The sequence below is a fragment of the Notamacropus eugenii genome, chromosome 4, assembly GCF_028372415.1.
Source record: "Notamacropus eugenii isolate mMacEug1 chromosome 4, mMacEug1.pri_v2, whole genome shotgun sequence".
NCBI lineage: Eukaryota > Metazoa > Chordata > Mammalia > Diprotodontia > Macropodidae > Notamacropus > Notamacropus eugenii.
In genome coordinates this window covers 67,579,962-67,604,489 of record NC_092875.1, presented here as the reverse complement: position 1 = coordinate 67,604,489, position 24,528 = coordinate 67,579,962, and the positions used below count along the sequence as shown (strand labels likewise).

At 45.6% G+C, this 24,528-nt stretch overlaps 1 protein-coding gene across 1 annotated transcript in view; it reads right to left on the bottom strand.

Moving 5' to 3' along the window:
- PDE4C (phosphodiesterase 4C) overlaps positions 1–24,324 on the bottom strand; it is a 61,360-nt gene extending 37,036 nt beyond the window's left edge. The window contains exons 1-3 of the mRNA XM_072601658.1: positions 24,220–24,324; positions 22,838–22,908; positions 12,713–12,936 (exon numbers count right to left, since the gene is read on the bottom strand). Of these exons, the coding sequence (XP_072457759.1) occupies positions 12,713–12,936; positions 22,838–22,879 (266 nt within the window). The 5' untranslated portion in view covers positions 22,880–22,908; positions 24,220–24,324. The remainder of the gene's footprint in view (positions 1–12,712; positions 12,937–22,837; positions 22,909–24,219) is intronic.
- Positions 24,325–24,528: the final 204 nt, after the last annotated feature.

Below are 24,528 nucleotides of genomic sequence, written 5' to 3'. Positions count from 1 at the left end.
GGTGGATTGTCTAAAATGAGGAGGTTGACTTAGCTTCTAGCTCCTAGCGCCAAGTTTATCATCCCAAGTCACTTCCTTCTTTCTGGGCCTCAGTTTTCTCATCTATAAACAGAGCGGTTTGGACTAGATTGTATCCTTAGTGCCTGGCACACAGCTGGTGATTAATACATGCTTGTTGCTTGATTGATGATCTTTTAGGTCTCTTTCAGCTCAGATTCCCACAATGTGATTTTAGATGATCAAACCGCTAGTCAGCAACCCCAATTAACTCACTTAATAGGGCAAAGGATGGCATTTAAAAGGCACCAGCCCTTGCCTCTCTCCCCAGTTTGGGCAGACCCTGCCTGCTGGTGGAAACCGATAGGCAGAGACTGGCACTTTAGCACTCCGGCCGCTAGGTGGAGGAGGTGAGGTGCACTCGGGGTGGGGGAGGACGGGAGAGGGGAGGGGCGGAGCGGAGCAGGGCTCTGTGAGCTCCCGAGACAGCTTAGTCTTTACAAAAGGCTCCATCTCCAGCCTCAGAAACACCGAGGGCTTTAAGATGAGGTGCAAAAGCTCCCGCTGCTCTCTTCCGCCCAGTAGTTTGAGGAATGTGATTTGCAAACATTAAGACAGCACAGAAATGGAATTTACTATCCAGTGGCCAGAAGGAACTCAGCACTTAGAAGAGATTTCGGACCTCTGACTTGAATTAGCTGGGTGACCCTGGACATAATCTCTCTGACCCTCGGTTTCCTCATCTGTAAAATGGGGATGAGAATCTCTGTATTATCTATGCCACAGTGATGTGATAAGCAAACAAGAGAAGCACTTCAGAATCCTTTAAGTGATAGATTATTATTGTTATTAAGGTCTTAATGAATGTTCTCAAAGATAAATGACTATTAATTAACTGAGATTGGAAGAGAAGACAGCTGTCTCTTACCGAGACCCTCCAACCTCCCAGCAAACCCTTTTGTTCTCTGGCAAGAGTGGAGATCTCTTTCCCATAGATTGCACAGTCAAAGCTGGGAGAGTCCTCATAGCACAGAATACAGAATGTTAGATAAGGAAGCTACCTTAGAAGAGAGAATTCTAGAGCTAGGATGGACCTTAGAACACAAAGTGTCAGATCTGGGAGGTCCCTTAGAACTCAGGATGTCAGAGTTGGGAGATTAGAACTCAGAATTCAGTGACTTGCCCCAGAGTCACATTGTATCCAAAGTTGAATTTGAATTCAGATCTTTCTGACTTTAGGTCCAGTGTTCTATCCACACTGTGCTACTTAGCTGTCTCATATGCTAAGCCTGGAGCTCAGCAGTCATCTCTTCATCTCCTAGGTGGGGTAGGCAGGATGGTGGGAGAGGAGGAGAGGATTTCCTTTTCTCCCTCCCTTTCCTCCTCTTTCCTCTAGTTGAGAAGTTATTGACTTAAGAGAAGACATCAAGCAATCAGAGAATCAGTTTCAGAGAATTTGAGGGAGAAAAGACACACATCTAGACGGATCCAGGTCCAGAGGGACAGTTGAGGCCAAGGTTAGAAGCAGCTTCAAGGAACAGAACCTCTGGCAGCAAAGAAAAAAGTTAGTGGTGGACTCAAGAGAGAGCTACTCCTGGAAATTTATATTTGACCTTTGGAGAGGAGCAGACTGCTCTCCAGAGGAGTTTTATGAGGATTCTACTAGAGAGAAAGAATGTTGGGTCCCTGTAGTTCCATAGCTGTGATTTGCCTTGGCTCCATGGGTTCCTTACTTGGGTGTCTCACAACTATTCTAGTCTGGTCTAGTGAGTTTGTACCCACAGATGCTGAGTAAATGCCTCTACTGAGAGCAAATTGTGCCTACTGGCTGTTTGTTAATTGGAAGGACACCTGTGGAGACTTTTGAGTTACAGTGGAAGGAGCTCATACCCGCAGGGTACTCAAAAACCATAGAAGGAGTAGCTGCTTTCTGGGCAGGTAGCCTAGAGAAGATTTAATGCTGAGTGGTAGACATGTAGAAATCAAGTTCCCCCACCCCCTACATATTTATAACATCGATTTTGAAGTAGCAAAGAACTAGAAACAAAGTAGATATCCATCCTTTGGGGAATAGTTAAACAAGTACTGCAAAATGAATATGACAATCTGTCTTACTGTGTTGTAAGCAATGATGAATACGACTACAGAGAAGCATGGGAAGATTTATATGAACTGATACGAACTGAGGTAAGCAGAACCAGGAAAACAATATGCACAATGACTGCAACAATGTAAATGGAAAGACTCACCATGAAACAATAAAAACTGAATGTTATGAAAATATAAGGGCCATGGTTGGAAGCAAAGAAGAAAGATGAAAAAATCTTCTTCCCTATTTTGCATATGGACACTACAGAAAATGACAGACTTTTATATCTACTTTGAGGTAGTTCAGTGGATAGAGAACTGAGTCTGGAGTCAGGAAGACATAAATTCAAATTTGTCCTCCGATACTTACTATGTGACCCTGGGCAAGTCACTTAATCTCTGTCTACCTCAGTTTCTTCAGCTGTAAAATAGGGATAATAATAGCTCCTAACTCCCAGAGTTGATATGAGGATCAAATGAGATAATATTTGTAAAGGGCTTAGCCCAGTGCCTCGAATATAGTAGGTGCTTAATAAATGCTTGTTTCCTTCCTTCCTAGTTGTGCCAAACTATTCCCCCTCCCCTTCTTTTTTATTCTTTCTTATAAGGGATGGCTCTTTGGGAGAGATAGAGGAAAGAGATATCTTAGGTAATGTTAAGTGATATAAAACAAAAAATAATAAAAATTTGTTTTAAAAAAAGAAACAGAAGGAATCTTTTGTCCTCAACTGATCCAGTTCTTACATTTTAGACATGAGGTACCAGAAACAAAGGAATATTCCTTAGTTCAAAGTTTAACTCTCTTCTCTTTTGGCTACTGGGCCTGCTTAGGGGAGGGGGAAGAGGAAGCCAGATAAACAGATACATTCTTAGAAACTTTAAGACCTCTCTATAGATTCTAATATAAAACACAAACTCCTCCGCCTGGCATTTCACCATCTGATACCAGCCTGTCTTTCCAGGCTTATTTCACACAACCCCTCCTCATGCATTTTGTCAAACTGGCCTACTTACTCATAAATGGTGTTCCATTTCCTACCTCCTTGCCTTTGCTCAGGCTGTTCTCCATGCCTGGATTGCCTTTTCTCCTCACTCTTCTGCCTCTGGGAATCCCTAGCTCCCTTCAAGTTTCAGCTCAAGTGCCATCTGAAACTTTTCTGACTCCCCTTCTTGTTAGGACTTTTTCTCTGAATATTGGTATTTATTTTGTACATTGCTTATATTTCCTTGTCTTTGTGCATGTTCCACTCTCCCCCCAACCCAGTAGAATGTAAACTCCTTGATAGCAAGAACTGCTTAATTTTTATCTTTACATTAATTCAATAAGCATTTATTAAGCTCCTACTATTTGCTAGATATTCCCTATTCTCAAAGAACTTATATTCTCCTGGATACAAGAGGTCCACAGAGTAGCACAGTCTGGTACACAGTGAGCACTTAAAAAATGCTTATTGACTGAGAAATACATACATACACACATACATACAAAGTATATACAAGGTAAAGATAATGTAACTTTAAGGGGAAGGACCCTATGAACAGAGAAGATTATGAAAGGCCTCCTGTACAGGGTGACATTTGAGTCTTGAAGGAAGCTAAGAGTTCCCAGCGGCAGAAATAGGAAGCACATTTTGGGTATGGGGGACACCGTGTGAAAAGGTGCAGAGGTGGGAGATGGATTTGCATGAACAGGGAGCAGTAGGCCAGTTTGACTAGAATACATGAGAGGGAGAGAAGTGTAATAAGCCTGGAAAGGTAGGACAGAAACAAGATTTTTGGGGGCTTTAAATGCAAAGCTAGGAAGTCTGTATTAGGCCCCAAAGGCAGTAGGGATTTCTTGAACAGGGGAGCAACAGGGATAGATTTGTGCTTTAGCAATCTCAGCCCGGCAGTTGTGTGAAGGATAGATTAAAGAGGAGAGAGAATGAAAGCAGGGAAGCCAAGCAGGGGGCTCTTGCAAAAGTCTAGGCAAGGGTTGAAGACCTGAAATAGGGTATGATCACGCAGGAGAGAGCAGATGCAAAAGATGTCCTGGAGGCAGAATTGACAAGATTTGGCAATTGATTGGATAAGAGGTTTCAGGGAAAATGAAGCTACAGTCAAGGCTCTAAGGCTCTATGGTTCTAACTAGCTGAAATGAGGGTGATATTGCCAACAGAAATAAAGCAGTTATGAGAGGAACGGGTTAAGGGGAAGAAAGTAAGTTCTCTTTTGGACACATTAAGGCAAAGATGCTCATGGGACATCCAGTTGGAAATGTCCGATAATATCTAAGCTCAGGAAAGAGACTAGAGGTAAATGCAGAGATCTAGGAGTCATCTTTGCTGAGATAATAACTGAACCCAAGAAAACCGACAAGATCATCAAGGGAGGGGGTAGAAAAAAGGATAATAATAACAGCTAACATTATATAGTATTTTAAGGTTTGCAAAGCACTGTAACATGTTATTTCATTTGATCTTCACAATAGCCCATTTATTACCCCATTTTGTAGATGAGGAAACTGAGGCTGAGAGTACTCAGGCTGAGACCCTGACCTGCCCAGGGTCACCTTGCTAGTCTGTGTTTGAGGCCACATTTGAATTTTGGACTTTCTGATTCTATTTCCTTCACCACCTAGCTGCAGCAGACAATAGGACCTAGGACATGGAGACATGCAGAACAGTCTCAGTTAGAGGGGGGTCAAGGCTATCTCAAAGGAGATGGAGAACGAGCAGCCAGGCAGGTGGAGATAAGGGAAATAAGGATGTTAATTAGTGTCAGATGCTGCTAAGATGTCAAAAAGGGTACAGACTGAGAACAGGTGATTAGATCTGACAATCAAAAGATCATTAGTAACCTTGGAGAGAACAACTTAAGTTCAATGATGAGGTTTGAAGTCATATTTACAAGAGGTGGAGGAAAGTGTGAGAAGAAGTAGAGATGGGGGTGGGTAGCTTTTTCTAAGAATTTGGATGTGAAAGGGAAGAGAGGAATAGGGTGATAGCTTTAGTAGATGGTGGTGCTACAGGAAGGTTTTGTTTTTTTTTAAGGATGGAGCTTGTTTGTAGGCAGCAAGAAGGAAGCAGGAGGGAGGGGGAGAGACAGAGACAGAATAAGAAAGAGAGAGAGGGAGGGAGGAAGGGAGAGAGACAGACAGACAAACAGACACAGAGAGATAGACACAGAAACAGAGAAAGGTGAGACAGAGACACAGAGATGGAGAGACAGAGATAGAGAGATACACAGAGGAGATGATTGATCTGACAGAGGAGATGAGTGATCTGCCAGAGGAGAAAGGAGGGATGGAATTAATGACACAAGAAGAGGAATTGACCTTGGCAATGAGAAAGATTGCCTCTTCATCAGATGATAGAGCAAAAGAGAAGAGAATAGGCGATAATGTCAAGGAGTTTTGAGATGTGAAGTAGGGGAAAAGCGCAGCTTCCTAGAGAATGTTCCTTGTTTCTCAGTCAAGGGTGATAGGAAGCCCTCTGCTGAGAGGGATTTGGGAGGGGGATAGTATGGAAAGAAGTCCTGAAGAGAGAAAGAGTTTGAAGCAGCTTGTGTGGTATGGAAGAGTTTTCAACGAATACCCATTGAGATTAGGCATTGTGTTAGGTATGATCAGCACAGTTCTAAGACTTCCTGTAGCTTCATTCAGCTGTATATGAGTAGTAAGGGAATTGAGAGTAGACTGTAGCTTCTAATTTGAATTGGTTAGCTACAACATCAAGATTGGGAAGGGAGAAAAGCAAAATCAATGTAGGTTACCCTGAGAGAATAAGGGTGAGGAGGGAAGAGAAATGAAGCTTGGGAAGAGATGTAAGGACAGGAGACAGTTGTCATATGAAGAAATTTCAGAGTTCAAGGTCATGGAAGTCTACTCTCTAGCACAGTACCCAACACATGGTATTGAATAAATGTTCATTTGATTGAATTGAATGGACATAGATATGAGCAGGCACACGCACAATCATGCAGACACTTATGGGCTGTCCTATTGGTGCAGACCTGAGAATTCCCATTGTGACGGGCTAGAAAGACCTCTGGGTGGGCACTTGGGAGATTGGAGTTTTGGCCTTTTGTGTCCTTGGACAAGTCTATTCCTTTTTCTGGGTTTCAGCTTCCTCTTCCTTCCTCCAACAAAGATGTTGGATTAGATGATCTTTAAAGATTCTGATAGCTCTGGTAGTCTGTGATCTATGATTCTATGACCTCTGACATGGATTCCCTTCTTCTTGCTCACATGACTCCACCCTAGTTCAGGCCCTCTCTCTTTATTTCTTGCCAAGACTATTGCACTAGGATCCTAACTGGTTTCCTGACCTTAGATCTCTCTCTTCTCTAATCCATCTTCCAGAGTAGTAATCTCAAGGCACAGGTTTGAGCATGTTACTCTCTTACTTAATGAACTCCAGTGGCTCCCTATTACCTCAGGGATCAAATACAGACTCTTGTTTATTGTTGAAAATCCTTTGCAATCTGTTTCCAACTTCCCTTTTCAGTCTTATTAATAATTTCTAATCTTAAATGATTTCGCATCTCCCACCTGTGTCCCATCCCTCAAGTCTGAAATATACTTCCTTCCCACCTTGGCCTCTTCAGATCCTAAGAATATTTCATAGCTTAGTGTCTTAGTATTTAGCTTGATGCTTGGCACATAACAGGTGCTGAATAAATCTTTGTTGATTGCTTGGTCTGTATTTTAGGACACTCTCAGTTCCTCTGGTCTGTGTTCTATGCTCCCTTATAGCTTTGACATTATGGAATGCGGGAGCTGTTCTGGGTTCTGAGGTCCTTCCTCTGGACTTCTACATTTAGATGTACACACTTGTGCCCTCTCCTCCATTCTCTCTACTCTGCCTCCCATTACCGGCCCACATACTGATTTCCTTTAAGCACTTGCCTGAAGAGTGAGCAGATATTTTTTCATTAGGGACATCATCTGAGGCTGCTGCCAGACATGTTAATGGGCACTGATTAAAACAAATTCAGGAGAGGCACAGTGGGAACCATGATGGAGGTGGGGGGAACAATGAGTTAACTGCAGGGGGGGGGCAAAAGAGCTGAGAGGAGGAACCTGGGGGTGAGTTTTCCTGAGATGGAGATGAGGTAATGATGCCCCCTCCCCATGCTGGCATGGAAGTGGGGAGAAATTATTGTGGAGGGGCAGGTCATCATTTCCAGCCTTGTTTTTGCCTAATGCTAGTCAGTCCATAGACAGTGGGGGAACACAGGACTCCTTCAGCATGGACGCTGCAAGGGAAGGCCCTATTGTCTTTCCCTTCCCCCTCAAGATTCTATAATAGCTTCAAAGAAGCTGAGTCCTGGGCTAGAGTACATACACCCTGTCACATCCACAGCCTGAATGTGCATACACACAAACCTAGACCACATATTTATTCACATGTGTAAAACTACATGCTACAGACATGAATGAATGTCAATTCTGATGCATATATGCAACCAGCCATTATCCACACATGGATACACAGTATTCCTAGACTCCCAAAGACGCTTAAGGAGAATAAGACATATATAACTATAACGCAGAGGTGGGCATCCCCAGCAGGCTTGGTTATTACCATTTTCCTTGTTGCTTATGTGAACACTAACATAAAAGCATTAGTCAGTGGAGAAAAGTAAAGGAGGTGAAGACAAGGAGTGGAGACCTAAAACATAAGAAAAGATGAAGGAAATAGGAGCTGACCAGCCCAGAGTGAATAAGATTTTTTGGTTGGGTTCTTCTGCTATCCTTCCCAAGTCTTTGTCCATTCCCCCCTACTCCATGACAACTAAGAATCCAGTGCCCCCATGCTAGGCCTTTCTTCCCTCAATGAGAGTGTCTAACAATAGGGAAGACTTCCATCTCAATAAATAGAATTTAATAAGTTGTATGATGCTAGTTGGAGCAGGTAGGTGTCAAAGAGGATAGAGTATTGTGCCTGGAATCAAGAAGACCTGAGTTCAAATGTGACCTCAGCCATAGCTTTGTAATCCTGGGCAAGTGACTTGACCCAATTTGTCTCAGTTTCCTCATCTGTAAGATGAGCTGGAGAAGGAAATGGTAGATCATTCCAGTATCTTTGCCAAGTAAACCTCAAATGGAATCACAAAGAGTTAAACATGACTGGAATGAATGAACAACAACACTGATGTTAGGCAAGTGTCTTTCTCTCTCAACTTCACTTTTTTTTTCATTTGTGAAATGAGGTGGTTGAACAGAATGGATGGTGTCTACTCTTTGATATTTCAGGTTCTGTGTTCTAAGATTTCTTATAATTCTAAGCAGTGTGTGAGAGGCATATAGAGGCTAGCTCCCTCCACCTCTGCACCTGAGGAACTGGATGAGTAGAATCATCCCCCTCCAAAGTATTTGGCTCACCAAACTGGAATTTTGATGGGAGTTGGAAGGTAGGATTGGTTTTGGTTCAGAGAAACCATTGGGTTCAAGCTCCAAATTTTACAATGAAGGAAACTGAGATGCAGGAAGAGGAAGGGTTTTACTCAAAATCATGCCACTGAGAGGTAGGGCTGGGATAAAAACCCAGGTTTCTTGGCTCCAAATTCAATGCTCTTTGTATTACACCAAGCTGGTAGCTGCTAATAAATGGAGAAGCAAGTGTAAGGTACTCATGAAGATAATCATATCCCTTTACCACTCTGTACTTCTGTGTTTGTCTTTGCTTATCTCTGCGTGCTTTCCCCCTCTACTTTCTATGTCTCTGTCACAGCCTCTCTTTTCTCTCTCCTCTCTCTCTGTTTTGGTTTCCCTCCATCATTTCTCTTTTCCCTTCTTTTTTCCTTCCTCTTCCTTCCTTCCTTTATCTCTTTCTCTCCCCTCCTTCCTTCCTTCCTTTTTTCCCCCTGTCTTCTCTCCTTGTCTCAGAGGAGAGCCCTGTTCCCTTGCCTCTCTCTCTGTCTGTCTTTTCCTTCTTATATGTGTCTAGGTCTTTTCCTTCTTTGTGTATCTCTTTTACCTTCTCTTTTCTGCATGTATCTCAGTATCTTGCTATTCAATCTGTGCCTCTCCTCTGTGTCTCAGTGTTTTCCCCCTCTGTTTATGTCCCTATCCTCTCTACGTATCTCAGTGTCTGTTTTGGATGTGTACATCTCCTCTCTCAGGCTTGGCTTCTCTGGTTCTTCATAGGGTCTTAGAATGGAGAACAGCCTCTTCACTCTGTGCCCTCTCTTATAGGTACATGGAGCACTATGCATCTGAACAAACAGACCATGCTCCATTAGCCTAGCAACCTCCAGGGGATGGGCTTTTTACCTGCTGTAATTCCAAACTGGGCTGAAGGGATGTGTGGGAGTGGGAGAGGGATGACAAAGCAGTATCAGCTCTAGCCTTGGGGGCAGAGGAGGGGGACTTCTTTTATTCTATTTCTCTTTCATCTGTCTCTGTATGCAGGGTGGTGTAATTAATGGTTTCTGGACTTGGAGGAAGGACAGATCCTAGTTTAAATCCCGCATCTGACACTTACTAAGTGTGTGTGACCATAGGCAAGGTACTTAACTTTTTGGGTGTCTCAGTTTCCTAATTTGTAAAATGGGGATACTAATCCCCATAGCATCTACTTCACTTGACTGTTGTGAATCTCAAATGAAATAATGTATGTAAGGGATAAGGATTAGTACTGGATGTATGGTTTCACTGGTATAGATAGTTTTCAGATTAAAAAAAACAAACTTCCTCTAACAATGTAGATCAGTACCTTCTCTATAACTTTAATATTTGACAGGTGACTAGAGCAACAAGAGGTCAGGCAACTTGCTCAGAGTCACATAGCCAGTATGTATCAGAGGCAGAGCTTGCACTTGGATCTTCCTGGCTCTGAGCCCAGCTCTCTTCACATTACACCACGCTGCTTCTCAATGGATGGAAAATGGACTGCAGAATCTAGTTAGCTAACTAGTATTATCTCATTTCTTTCTCTGTGCACCTCTTCTCTCTCTTAGTATGTTTTCTCTCTCAATATCCCTTTACCCTTTCTGCTTTCTTTTGTCTCTCCTCTTTGGTGTGTGTATGTGTGTTTGTATATTTCAGTATTGTCTCCCCTCTTTCTTTCTCTCCCCCCTCCATTCTCTCTCTCTCTCTCTCCCTGTCTGTCTCTCTCTCTCTCTGTCTCTCTCTCTCTTGTATTTTACGCTTTCCTCTTTTCTTTCCCTGTCTTTGAAGCAGCCAGGTCTTGTACATTCATTTACACCTATCAATATATGCAGAGATACATGTGTTGATGCAGGCACACACTGCCCCCTACTCCAGCACAGTATGTTAAATACCCATAGTCTCTTTTTTCTCTCTTGAACACACATAGATAACCCCCCTTCCATTACACAAGGTCACACAAGGACACATACAATCCCAATGCTTCACCGAGTCCTTTCACTTGAATACTGTGCTATGACTGGCCCAGGAGACAGCAGACCCCAGACCCAGGAGAACCAAAGAGGAAGGCTCACATTGGTCTCTCTCTTTCCCAACCCAGCTGGTTCCTCCTCTTTCCCCCATCTGGAGAGACAGCCTGGAGTCCTGGTCCTGGGCTAGTTACGGGTGGGGTGGGGATGGAGGTGGTGTCTGTGCTGGTCCGGGCCTCCCCTGGTCAGTTCACCTACCGCTTGTGGAAAGAGGAGGGCCATGAGCGCCGGGACTTCCTGAGGCCAGGTCGGGAGCTACGAGTCGAAAGGTGCTTGTCGGTGTCCGAGTGGAAGCGCTGCTGGATGCGGATGCGAGTCCTCGGTTGCCGCCACAGGTGCTTGGGGGGTTTAGCAGAGCCGGCGCCCTCCCTGCTAAGAGCCTGGCACAGCCTGATTGCCTCTGCCACCTCCGCAACCGCCTCCTCCTTGCCGCTGCCGCCGCCTCCTGGGCTCTCCATGCCAACTCCTCCAGCTCCCGGCGGTTTAGATGCGGGCTCCGTCTTCCACGCTTGGGAGCTGTCAGCGCTCGATGTTCGGTTGCAGCCGACTAACCCTAGCTCCTCCAGCAGCTCACGCTCCAGGGAGTTGTCCCCTGAGCCAGTGCTGAATTCACAGCACTATAGGGAGGGCTCTTCTAGACAGGTAGGCTCAGTAGTCAGCAAAAGAGCCTCTGAGGGTAAACAGAAAGCTGTAAACCAGAAAGCTGTTCTCCTCATATATGCTTAAAGCGCTTCTGGTACTGGGCCGGCTCCCCTCAGCAGGTTGGGCTCCCGGGAGCTGTCTGCTCTTGAGGTGCTGAAGCCATGGGGCTGTCTCTTCGAGAAGGCTCCTACTCCAAGCCAGGAAGTTGTCCGCCTTGAAGATGCAGAATCCCGCCCTTCCTCTCCTTTCCTCCCTCCCCCACCTCGCTCAGTGTCCGGGTCTGGGGGGCGGTGGGCAAAAGGCTTAGTTCCGGGTTCCGGGCGCAGTTGGATCTGGCTACGTACGAAGTGGGCCAGAGCATTGGGTGGCCTCTCCTAGACAGCTCGACCACCACCACCCAAACACAAACTGGGCGGTCCAGTGCCCCGGAAGCAGGGTAAGGGTGGGGGGAGTGAACCCACCCCCATTGGGCTTTCTCCCTAGGACTCTACGTAGGGAGGAGAAAAGGGGATCTCTTTTTCCAAAGGAAGTAGGATGGCTTTTCGCTATGTGCCCGCAGGGCCAGAAGTAGAGAGACCAGGGAGGGCCAGAAGGCAAGCTAGAAGGACTGAGTTCCAGGAGGTGGCCCCATCCCAAATGGGGAAAGCGCCAGTCCTGAGTCCAGTCTCTGCTGAAGGGCCAATCGTCACTTTTATAGCGACGAATACGAATTTCATTGGCTAAGCCAGCACTCCATAGCCCCTACTTCGGGGACTGAACACGTCCCTCTTCAGTCACCGTAGCAAATTTTAGGCACCTCAGATAAGCTTTCCTAACCCCACAGCAGTGAAGGAAAACAGATCAGGCGTCAAAGTTCCCATGATCAGCTTCCACATTCCTCTCTGGAAGGGAAGAACTAAGATAGTTTGCCTATTGTGATAAAGAGCAGGTGCAGAAAGTAGAGAGACAGGCCTCGATCATCTGACCTCGACCCTCAGTGAGAATTGAGAATTGAGTAACTAGGCTAGAGGTTAGGGGAATATAGCTTCAGCCTATGGGGGAAGAGAAGACAAAGGGTCTATAAAGGCTCAGGGTGACCCCAGACTGAGGCTGTGATGCAGAAAGGCTTTGGAGAAGTCAGGACTTGGAAAGACAGTAAACAGATTTCATCAGCATAACTTCCATTCTTTGAGATCCCCCGTGCCCTTTCCAGGAGAGTTTACAGAGCTCTAATTCTTATGTTTAGGGAACCAAAAGACTCCCCTTACAAATCTGACCAACGGTGCGAGAGGCGGGGGTGAGGTGGGGGTGAGGAATTTGCCTGTTCTGCATAGAACTGGGTTATCATTGAACATGGAGGATTAGGCACAGTAGACGATTTCTCCCTTTCTCAATCGACTCTGTTCTCGGCGGCATCCTGAAACTCCATCCTTCCCCGATGGCCTTTGTGGCCTGCGGCTGTTACAATTTGTTTTTTTACCACTCCACCCCACTCCGACCCCAGGCCTGTCCCGAGACTCCTTCCCCGCCCTGCAGCCCCTAGCTTTGATTTCTCCTCTCTGCACTTCGGTTCCACATTGAAATTCCATTCTTCTTTCCTTACCTGCTGCCAGTTGAGGGGTTGCTGCACTCGGGCACTCGCTCCTCAATGCTGAACACAACCCGGGCACTGGCTTCGGGTTCTAGGGCCCTGGCAGCCTCTCCCACTGGGCCGTGGCGCCACGTGAGCGGCGGCAGCTGCGGGGTCCCGGAGAATCGCCTGCGGACTGCACTGCTGCCTGGGGGACCAGCGCCTGCAGAGTTCAATTCTGCTGCCTCTCGGGCTCGCTGTAGAGACAAGAGGAGGCTAGTGGGGCCCCGGTCAGGGCTGGGGGGGAGGGGGCTTCTTGCCTCCACCCGTCTTCGGTGTCTAGGATGTGACTCAGAATAGTGAAGGGGTTGCAGCTTAAAGGGGAGTACTCTTTGTGCCCCTCCTTTGCTGCTCCCTAGTAAGCTTAGTCTACCTCCTCTCCCCATTCCTCCCTCATTAATCCTCCCCCCATCTCGTGAGCAGAAACAGCTTCCCTAGGTCTGGCTCCCTGGAAGCTGTCCGTAGTGCTGAAGCCTTCGGCCCCTTCCCCTAGACACACAGACTTCTCAAGATTGCCCCTTACAACAAAGTTAATCTGGAGGGCGAACTGTAGTGGGAAACTTGTTTTCCTGGGTACCCCCTCATCTTATCCAGGATTGTGCCTGGAGAGGGAAGGAGGAGGGGGAGAGGGAAAGATGGAGGGAGGGAAGGACAGAGGGGGAGAGGGAGGGGTGGGGGAGAGAGAGAGAGAGAGAGAGAGAGAGAGAGAGAGAGAGAGAGAGAGAGAGAGAGAGAGAGAGAGAGAAAACTATTGGAAGACTTAGACCTGGAAGGGACAGAGGATGCAGTCTACCTTATTTTACAAGTGCAAAACTGAGGTCCAGAGAAGTAAGAGGATCTGCCCAAGGTTACACACTGAGTAAATAGAAGAATTAGGATTTAACCCAGGCCAACAGGACTTTAAATCTAGGACTCTTCTCACAACACCAAATTAAAAACAAAACAAAAGGCCCTTGAGGCCTACACTCTAATACTGCCTGTAGCTAACTGATCTACAGTAGGTCTCTTCCCAACTCCGTGCCTGTTTTCTCCCTTAGTAAAACAAGATCATTTCATATTCAATGATCTCTAAGATCCCTTCCAGATCTGAGTCTGATATCAATAGTTTGCTCTTCATGAATTAATGGGGAAGGACTGGGAAAGGGAAGGGATGTCTTGCCCTTTAAGGATTGGTATATAAGTATACAATGTCTTGAAGTAAAGATATATAGGGCAGAGGGTTCCAAAAATCTCAGAGCCGTGGAAGACCTCAAAGGGCATCTAGTGAACAGGAATCACTCTACAGCATCCCAAGTGGTCATCCAAATTCTATGTGCCCAGATTCCGCTTACAGCCCTCAGTGAGGGAGAGCTTACTGTTATCTTCTGAAGCAGCTGTCCACTTGGAGACAGGTCTAATTCTCAGGAAATCTTTTCTTAAAAGTTGAAATCTTTCTCTCTTCCGTTCCTTCACCACTACCATCACCACCAACACCATCCCAACTCATAAACATTTGTTTCTAGGTCTACTTCCTAGGGCCAAGCAAGAATTGTCTGATCCTTCCAAGGCATACATGACCTACATAAGGTCATGTAGGCTGAAGTCTCCTTGATCTGTGGAAGGGGGGGCCCACACTCCCAACATCTGGAGAGGAAGTCTCCTCTCCAGAGTATTCCTGCCCATCTGTCTGCCAGCCAGCAGGAGAAACCTCCATTTCCTGAAGTCACTCAGTACTGGTGCTAATTAACTCGACTCTTGAAATAAATTACATTTCAAGTCGTGAAGGCTGAAGTGGAAATGTGCGGTGGAGGGAGACACTGAAGTAGTTTCAGAGAAGGGAAGAAAGGGACTCTAGGGTTTGCAAGAAGGAAGATTGGGATCCTCCTTCCAAAACCTTTCCCTTACTTCTATACAAAGACAAAAAATCTTTACCTGCCCCAGGTCATATTCACTGCATGGGGAGGGGAGCAAAAATGGTTCTTCCAAAGGGAAGCAGAGAAAACGTAGAAATGATTCAGGCTGAGAAAGGAAGGTGGGAAGGATAGAGAAAGAGAGGGGGGAAAAGAAGGGAGTCTTTAGGGTGGAGTCTGTGATAAAAGCAATGAAGGCAGAGAAGAGAGTTGGTTCGAGGGACTGAGTATGTCACACGCTCTCTCCAATTCACTTTCCCCAAACTTGAGGGATAATAACTTTCACCAGGGATCTTCTCTCTGCGGAGTGACCTTGAACAAACCTCTTCTACTCTCTACCCATCACTTTCCCAACTTGTAAAATGAACTTGAAATAGATGATCTCTATAGTTCCTCTCAGCTTTAACATTCTATGTTCTAAGGCCCCTTCTACTTTTGATATTCTGTCATCATTGCCACTATGATTTAAATTCCCTTCTAGCCCTGACAAGTGAGATAGATTATAAAATCCTTTTCAAAACTTAAAATGCTTTGTGAAATCTAATTCAGCTCATCAAATATTTATTATATATCTATTATATGTAAGGTACTGGTCATACAAAGAAGAAAAAGAAAACCGTTCTTGCCCTCAGGCAGCTTGTAATCTGCTAGGGTTACAATATGTTTGCAAGTAAATAAAAGCAGTTATTTCAAGAGACGTAGAATGCGAATAACTTGGGGTATGAGGAAAGGCCTCTCATAGGAGATGCATGTGAGCTGTGCTTTGAAGGAAAGCTAGGGATTTGAGGAGGAAAAGTTATGAGCGGAAGGAAAACATTCCATACATGGGACCCCCTTGAAAAAAAGTACAGACACAACTGTGTGGTTAACAGCTAGTAGGCTAATGTGACTGGAAAAGAGAAAGCAGAGAAGGGCACAATACAACATCAGACTGGAAAGGTAGATAGGAGCCAGAGTGTGGGTATAGGGGATGAGGGAAAGGGAAGAGTTAAAAATGAATGCAAGATAAGAGATTTGAGTGCCCTGGAAGGATGGTGGTACTAGTAGCAAAACCAGGGAAATTTGGAAACTTGGAGAAAATAAAGGTTATGTTTTGGAGATTACTCAGCAAGAAGCACCTACTATGTATCAGACACTGTTCTAGGCTCTGGGGATACAAGTAAAAAGACTGAAATGATCTGCACTACTAAGGAACTAAGATATAAATAGTTGAGACAACAAGCACAAATGTAAATGTATATCTGGAGCAGAAATATAAGCCAGTATATAATAATACCAGTATATACAAATAGCTAAGTACATGGTACATTAGAAGCTGGTAATCATAAAAGGATTCACGTAAAAAGTGGTGCTTGAGCTGCATCTTAAAGAAAAAGAAAGACTCTATGAAGTAAGAAAGGAGTGCATTCCAGGCATGTAGGGCAGCTATGCAAAGGCATGGAGATGGGAGATGGAATATCATGAGAGGTACAGAGAGAAGCCCAGTTTTGTTGAACAATTCAAGAGGAGGAATAATGTTCTAAGAGTCTGGAAAGATAAATTTGGGCTAGGTTGTGAAAGGTTTTAAAAGCTACAGGAACTGAAAGGCAATAATAGGAAGCCAATGGAGTTGCTTGAGCTCTTTGAAGGAAGGGTTAGGGTTACAGAATTTAGCACAACATCTGGCACATAGTTAAGTGCTTCATAAAGACTAATTGACTTGTATTGACTCTCTAAGGCATTGGTGTCAAACTCAAATAGAAACAAATCCTTTCAGGTGGCATAGTGATTTAGAAAACCACAAATGAACATTATCTATGTTTATTGTATTTTAATTTATTTGGCTAAACATCTCCCAACAACATTTTATAGGGGTTTGGACTGCACTTGGGAGTTTTTCAGGCATGGGTCCATGGGCTTCTGCTCCAGGGTATCCAATTTGAAATGTCCAATAGACAACTGGTGATGTGGGCTTGAAGTTCAGGGGGAAAACTGGGGTTGGATTTATATCTGTAAGTTATCTGCATAGATATGAGAGTTAAATGTATGGAAGTTGAGGATGTTACCAAGAGAGTATAGAGGGAGAAGACAGGAAGACACATATATTCCCTTACTGTCCTCTAACTGTGGAGAGAACACTCATAATTAGGGGACATGATGTGGATGATGAGACAGTAAAACAGTCAGACAGATTGGAGGAGCATCAGCAGAGATTAATGTCACAAAAATCAAAAGAGAAGAGTATCGAGGAAGAGAGAGTGGTCATCGGTATCAAATTCAGCAGATAGATTGAAAATGATGAGGATCGAGAAGACAATTGGATTTGGCAATTAGGTGATCACTGGTAACTTTGGAGGGGCAGTGTCAATTGAATGATGAGATCAGAAGCCAGATAGTAAAGGGCTGAGGACTGAGTGAGAAGAGGAGATGAGGCAATGAGCATACATGACTTTAGCATAAGAAGATGATAAAGTGCAGACAGCTAGGTGCTACAGTGGATAGCTTCCTGTAGGCAGGAAGGTCTGAATTCAAATTCAGTCCAAAACACTTTACTTGTTATGTGACTTTAAGTAAGTCACTTAGCCTCTACTTGTCTCAGTTTCCTCACCTGTAAAATGGGTATAAGAATAGTGCCTACTTTCCATGATTGCTATGAGAATAAAATGAGACATGACTTGTAAAATGCTTTGCAAACCTAAAAACACGATATAAATGCTAGTTATTATATTGTTATTATTAGAACCTAGTGAAGGTTTTTTTCAAATGGGTAAATCTCAGGCATGTTTGAAGGCAATATAAGAAAGGAGCCAGTGTTTAAAGAGAGGCTGGTAAGATACAGATACACACACATACATACACACACACATATACATACATACATACATATATATATATATATATATATTAAGATAGAGACACAGAGAGACAGAGATAGAGAGAGATGGAGATAGGCAGAGAGAGAAAATAAATACTTGGGGATACAATTTTCTGGAGAAGATGGGAGGTGATGGGATCAAGTACATATGAGGGATTGGTCTAGGCAAGGTGCAGGGCCACCTCTCTTTTAGAGACTAGGGGAAAGAAAAGGTGAGTGGAAGATTATGGCAAGTGGTTTTGAGATAAAAAGAATGAGAAAAGAGGGAGTTCTCACATTAAAAGGCCTACATTTTGTCAGTCAAGTGAGAGACAAGTTCCTCAGTTGAGAAACAGGAGCAGAGATGGTGTGAGAGGCTTGAAGAGGGAAGAGAAGGTTGGAAATAGTTTCTGTAGGGAATAAGATATGGAGTCAGGAGGAATTAAAGGACTTCATTGCAATAGTAATGGTCCAGGTGAGGTTGGAGAACAAGAATTTGCAATGTATCCAGCATGTTGTATCATCCAGCATGGTTATGGAACTTCATTCAGATCCATTCAGGGGTTCATGAGTAGGAATGGAGAAGATGGATTATAGCAGAAATCCAGGGCTAAGGTTTGGCAAGAGATGAGTGTTGATAGGGTAAGGGGCAAGGAGTTTGAGAACAGAATACAGAGCAAAACTCTTGAGTTGAGATTAGGAAGGGACAGAAATGAAGACAGAGCAGAGGTGATGGCTTCAGAAAGTACAGAGGAGTGGAGGGATTGGAGGCTTTGATGTGGGCTCAGAATGAGTTTAGGAGGGCTGAGACATAAGGAAATATGGAATAACAGGACATTACGGTCAGCCAGAGCATCAGAGTTTCTTCGTGTTTGTCCTTCATTGCCAAATAAGACCATGCCATCAGAGAAATGATGACATGACTTGCGCTTGACTTTGTTTTGAGTGAAGGAGGGCTGTGCAGGTCACCAGTCTCACTTCTTCTCCAGAGACATCTGAATCCAGTGACCTGATATTCTGCAGGATGACTGGAAATAGCCCAGGATGCATTGGAACACCTTGGGGCCTTTAGGTCAAGGTCTTTGCAGGTACTCACTTAGGGTGAGGCAATGTCCATTTATTGAATAGGCCTGTTGAAGAAGTAGCCAGGGCATGACCTCTTTAATGAGGTCAAGAAAACAAAGACATCAGGCTGGGTGGGAAACAGCAATAGTTACTATTGATAATCATTGTAAAGCTAGGGGAGTCCAGGAGCCCTTGGCAGGGGCCCCTTGGAGTCCCAGTTTCAGAGTGTAGTAGGTTTAAGGTAGTTTTTCCTATTAGGGAAGTGAAACACTTGTAGGTAATGGTGAGATCTAGTATGTGACCATCCTTATGTGTAGCTAAATGGAATCAAGGAGTAGATCATGGGATGTAAGGAATATGAGAAACTGGAAGCTAGGAAGTTTAAGGGAGAATTTGGAGCAACTAAGTGGTCACTTTCTGACTTTGAGTCAGGAAGATTGGAATTAAAATCCCTTATCAGACACTTATTAGTTGTCTGACTCCAAACCTCTAACCTCTCTTGACCCCAGTTTCCTTACATATAAAATGGGTATATAATAATTGCACCTACCTCATATAGTTGTTGTGAGGATCAAATGAGATCATACATGTAGGTGATCTGCAAGCCTTAAAACACTATATACATGTTAGCTATTATTGTCTATGTGGCTATTAAGATCCCCTAATATAAGGGGAAGTTTGGGGGAAGAGGAGAAGATGGTGAAGCAAGTGCTGAACTCATTGAGGAAAGAGTGAGAATCACTTGGGGTTTGGAATAATGCACCACCATAATTTGGTGGAGGACCTGTTGAGTTTGGGATGCCTATGGAATATCCAAGTATTGCCGCAAATGATGATAGGATGCCTAAGGAATATTTAGCAGGTAGATGGTGATCTGAATTGGGATCTCAGGAAAGAAATTAAGGTTGGATATATTGCTTTGAGAGTCATCTATATAAAGATAATTGAACCTGTGGGAGCTGATGAAATCACTAATTGATAAAGTATAGAGAGAAGAGAAGAGAGGCCAGGAGACAGACTGGGGAGGTGGAGGGAAGGAATAGCTTTTTTCTTCAATATAATGAACTATTAATTAAAGGCTATCTTTATTATTCTTTATATGTACACACACACACACACACACACACACACACACACACACGCATATTCCCAAGTCATACCCATCTGTGTTCTATATTGCAAAAGTCCTTCCAGCTATGAGATTCTAGGCTCTATAATTTTTTCCAGTTCTGAACAAATCCTTTCCCCATCTTTATCCTTGATTTTAACTGTAAAACTGGGAATTTGGATTAGATGGTTTCTAAAGTCCCTTCCAGTTCTGACATTCATCATTCTAAAGGTCCTCACTCTAAAATTCTGCTTTGTTCTAAACTCTCTTTCATCTTTGTCATCTAGCATCTAGGATGTTTTATTCAGTTCTTGACCCTGGGATTGGGGAAGGACTTAGTTCTTCCCCCATTCCTGAGGATGGGTGTAACAGGTACTGTCTTGGTCTCTTTCTCCCAGTCCCTACCACCACCAAAGGAGCGTTCATTCCCCAGTATCCAGACTCTATTAGTATGCCCTCAGTTGATCTTGAAGTTCATCATCCTCTTCTTCTGGTTGGGCCTCATCTTAGCAATGTACTTAAAACTTGGCACCCAGAATAAGAGACAATACTCAATGACCAGGGCAGGGCACAGAAGGACAAGTACTTGCCTCCTGGACACTATGTTTCTCTGAATGTAGCCCAAGATCTCATTAGCCTGCAGCCACATCACTTTGTTGACTCATATTAAGCTTTCCATCCACCTGAATCTACTTTTTTTTTTCCCCCGGACAAATTACTTAGCCATGCCTCTCCCATCCTGTACTTTAGAAATTGATTTTTGTGCCTCAGGTATATAACCTTACGCTCACCCTATGAGATTTCACTCTCTCATGCATGGACAAATGTTGCCACACCTATATATCTTTAGACGCTGAACCCTACAACTTCTTTGGCCCTACTGGGTTTCTCCAAACCTGTTCAACCCGCTCACTAATGCCAAGGAAGTGGTGGAAAGCTCCAAGGTAGAAAAGGAGAGCAAATGGAGAGAGCCCTTCCCTCTGCCAAGACAGCCTGAACCCTCTGATCACTACTCACGACTCACTGAAACAAATAAAATGTGCCTCCTCCTCCATAGATCCCATTGCTTTCAGGTTCTTTGAAAACAGGATAGAAGTTCAGAGCTAGAAAGGCAATTAGAATATAGAATGGCAAATCTGGATGGACCCTTAGAATATAACCTATCAGAGATGGCAGAGTCCTCAGAATGGAGAATGTTAGATCTGGGGTCACCTTTAACAAAAGAGAATATTAGAGCTGGGAGGGACTTTAGAGAATAAAGAATGTCAGAGCTAGAAGGGATTTTCAACTCCTTCATTTTACATGGGAGAAACTGAGGCCCAGGTAGGAGGAGTCAATTTTTCAAATGGCAGAAAACCCAGAAGTGTCTGTAGGAGATCTTTTCCACCTCAGTGCCAGACAGACTGAAGGTCAGTTTGGCAGTTTTGAAAGGGGGTGGAGGATGATAGGAAAGTGGCAAAGAGGAAAGGGAAGGCGGGAGTGGGAGCATTTATTATGGAATATTTTATGCCCATTCTCCACAAGAAGGCTCTCTGGGTCCTGTCCTTAAGCTAAAGTGCTTCCTCCCTCCCTTTCCAGATGCCAAGTCTGCAGTGGTTATTGTTAAGAGAATTCTTACCATCCTATGGGCCCTTGACAGGGCCACCTACAAGCCTTGGAAAAGATCAGTTTCTGAATTCCATCTTCCAAGCAGAAGTTCTGCCTAGGGCCTCAAGGGCTCTTCACACACAGTTTCCAGCCTCCAAGAATAGCTCTTGGCTCTTTTCTCTGCCCTGCCTGGACCAGTAGCAGAGGCACCAGGTGGTGCCATGGATAGCGTACTGCGCTTGGATTCAGGAAGACCTGAGTTCAAATCTTGTTTCAGACATGTATTAGCTGTATGCCCCTGGGCAAATGGACTAATCTCAGTTTCCTCAATGTAAAATGAAAGTAATAACAGTATATACCTCATGTACTTAGCACAGAGCCCGGCATATAGTATGTAAATGTTTATAAAGGCCCCTACTCTGCATTCGTTTTGGCTCTACTCCCCCCGCTTCATTCTTTCCAGATTTCTGAATCTTCTCCACCCTACTCCCCATTAGCAGGTAGAAAAAGGAGTGATAGAGAGAGAAGGAGGGAAGAAGGAGAGGTGAGGGAGGGAGAGAGGGGGAGGAGGGAGAGAAAGAGGGGAGTTAGAAGAACAGAAAGAGGGAGAACAGGAGAAAGAAGGAAGAGGGTACAAGGGGGAGGGAGAGAAGGGGAAAGAAGAGAGGAGAGAAAAGTAAAGGAGAGAGGGAGGAGGCAGGGAGTACAGAAGAAGGGGGGAAGGGGGAGGGGAGGGAAGGGGAGACAAGGAGGGGGAGAGGGAAGGGGGAGGGAGAGAAGGAAAGGAGAGGGAAAGTGAAAGAGGGAAGGAAGGGGGAGGGTGGAATATGGGAAAGAGGAATGAGAGAGAGGAGGGGGAGAGAAGGGAAGAAGAAAGAAGGGAGGGAAAGAAAGGAGGGGAAGGGGGAAGGGAGAGATGGGGAAGGAGGGAAAAGAGAGAGAGGAAGGAGAGGGGAAGGAGAGAGAGGGGAGGGACGGAGGGGAAAGAGAGAGGGGGAAGAGATAGGAAGGAAAGAGTTCGAAAAAGGAGAGGGAGAGAGGGTAAGAGGAAAAGGAGAAGGGGAGGGAGGAAGAGAGGAAGAAGGAAGATGGAGAAAAAAGGGTTAAAAGATTAAAAACAAGAGGGAGAATGGAGAGAAAGAAAATAACAAGAGAAGGGTAAGAAAGGAAGACAGGAGGGAGAAAGTGGATGGAGAGGATGGGGAGAAGCGAGAGGACAGACATAAGGGAGGGAGGGGCAGGAGGGGCAGGAGGGGCAGGAGGGGCAGGAGGGGCAGGAGGGGCAGGAGGGGCAGGAGGGGCAGGAGGGGCAGGAGGGCCAGTCGGCCTTGGGCCCCCCTTGGCTTTCTCCTCTGGCAGCCTAGACCTTGTTTAGCTTCAGGCAGAGGCTCAGGCACTGCCCCTCACCCCGCCCCCTCCGCTGTCCAGTCACTGACCCTGACACAGTCACAGCCATGGCTGCCGCCAGGGTGCTGACTGAAAACCTGTTGCTATTCGCAAATGGCCATCCGCTCCACGCCCCCCCCCCCCAACCACACCCCTCTGGCCAGGCAGGGGCTCAGCGCCTTGGGGCCCGACATAGGGAAAATGTCCCACTAGAGTTCGGCCTCTCTCACCTCGTTGGGCAGGAAGGACGCCGCTGTCCGGCTCCTCCTCATGGCTGGCACTCGGGGCCTCCCGGCCTGGCCTAGGGAAAGAAGGGATCAGTGAGACTCTTTCCTCATTCCCGATGTGGACTGAGGAACCAGTATACACACGTGACACAACATACACTGTAGGGTTATATGGACACACCCAGAGGGCACTTTTGGGATCCCACTTTAGACACCCATCAACACAGTGCCTGGTACCCAGGAGCACTTAATACATGCTTTATCTCTCTAGGCATATATTATAACTTGAACCTCCCACCTCCACGCACCTTATAAACACAGTGTGAGCACCAAAGATGCACACACTGTGCCCCCCCCCATCCACAAACATTGTGGGCATCCTGAACTGCCCCCACCCCAAGACACACATTATGAACTGTGTGAGCCCTTAAAACACTTAACGTCTGTAATAGATGCAGTAGGTGCACCCGTGGACATACAACACATCACATATACAAAATATGCACTCAAATCACACAACATGAGTCAGAGACACACACATGGGGCCCATCACAAAATATAGGAACAGAGGTGGGGCATTTGGAGAGCCTCCCACAAATTTAGAGCACACACACACACCCCCTCTACCACAGCCCCCAACCAGCCTCATGAAACAGGAAGTACAACTGTCCCCTACCCCAACCCCCCTCCAAGAGCTGCTTTCCATCACTAGCAGAGATGAGCTAGGGAGCTCCCCTAGAGAGGCTAGAGCCCTTTTCTTTTCCACAGGGAGGGGCTGAGGAGAGTGAACATGGCCAGAAATGCACAGGAGTGAGAGGGCCTGGCCACCATGGGCAGCATCTCCAGCATCGCCCTCCCCGGTCCTATCTCCAGAGACCCAGGTCAGCCCAGCAGGATCCTGAACGGCCTGAAGGGGTCCCTGGGAGAGCATTGGGGTCTCCCCCCGGCTTCCATTTCCAGAGATGCCCCCATTACCCCCAGGTAGGGTCCACCTACGTCCAGAAGAGATGGATGGAACCCTTACCTGTTTAAAGATTCCCTTCCAGCCTCTCCCTTCCTCCCCAGAGGCAAGCAGTTAAGGGACTTCGTTGTTCTGTGCCCTGTTTCGGTCCAGGGCCAGGAATCTTATTTGTATATATAACCAGGGGCCAAGTTTAGATTGGGAATTAAACATGAATTGAAGAGAATGTAAGACACTGGCCAGGAGGAGCTCAGCAAGGGGCCAAAGCCCAGTCCCGGTCCTCATGGTGGGATCAAGGGAGCTTAGTTCTTGGCAGTTACTTTCTTTCTCCCTCCCCCCACCCCAACTCCCCAGACCTTCTGAAGCTAAGGTCTGACTTTGCTGGATCCTCCAGATGGGAGGCACCCTCCCGGGGGTCCCCTACCTTTTGCCTCCTGACTCAGGTGCGGTGAGGAAGGAAAGGGTGGCTTTGTGAGGTGGCTTAAGACCAGGAGCTGAGCTGTGGGCACCAGACTCAGGCAGGAATCCTCTGAGAGGAGGCAGTCAGAAAAATGATCTCTGATCAGCCTGGTTTCCCCCACCTCCACCCCCCCCCCACTGCCCCTTAACCTGCTGTATGCTGGGGCCCTGGGACCTGACCGGGGGAGCTTAGGCCTCTGCTTCCACCTCCACCTTCCTCTGGGTACTCTGGGTGATTTGGGCCAGTGAGCTGGCAGGAGTCAGAGACTCAGAG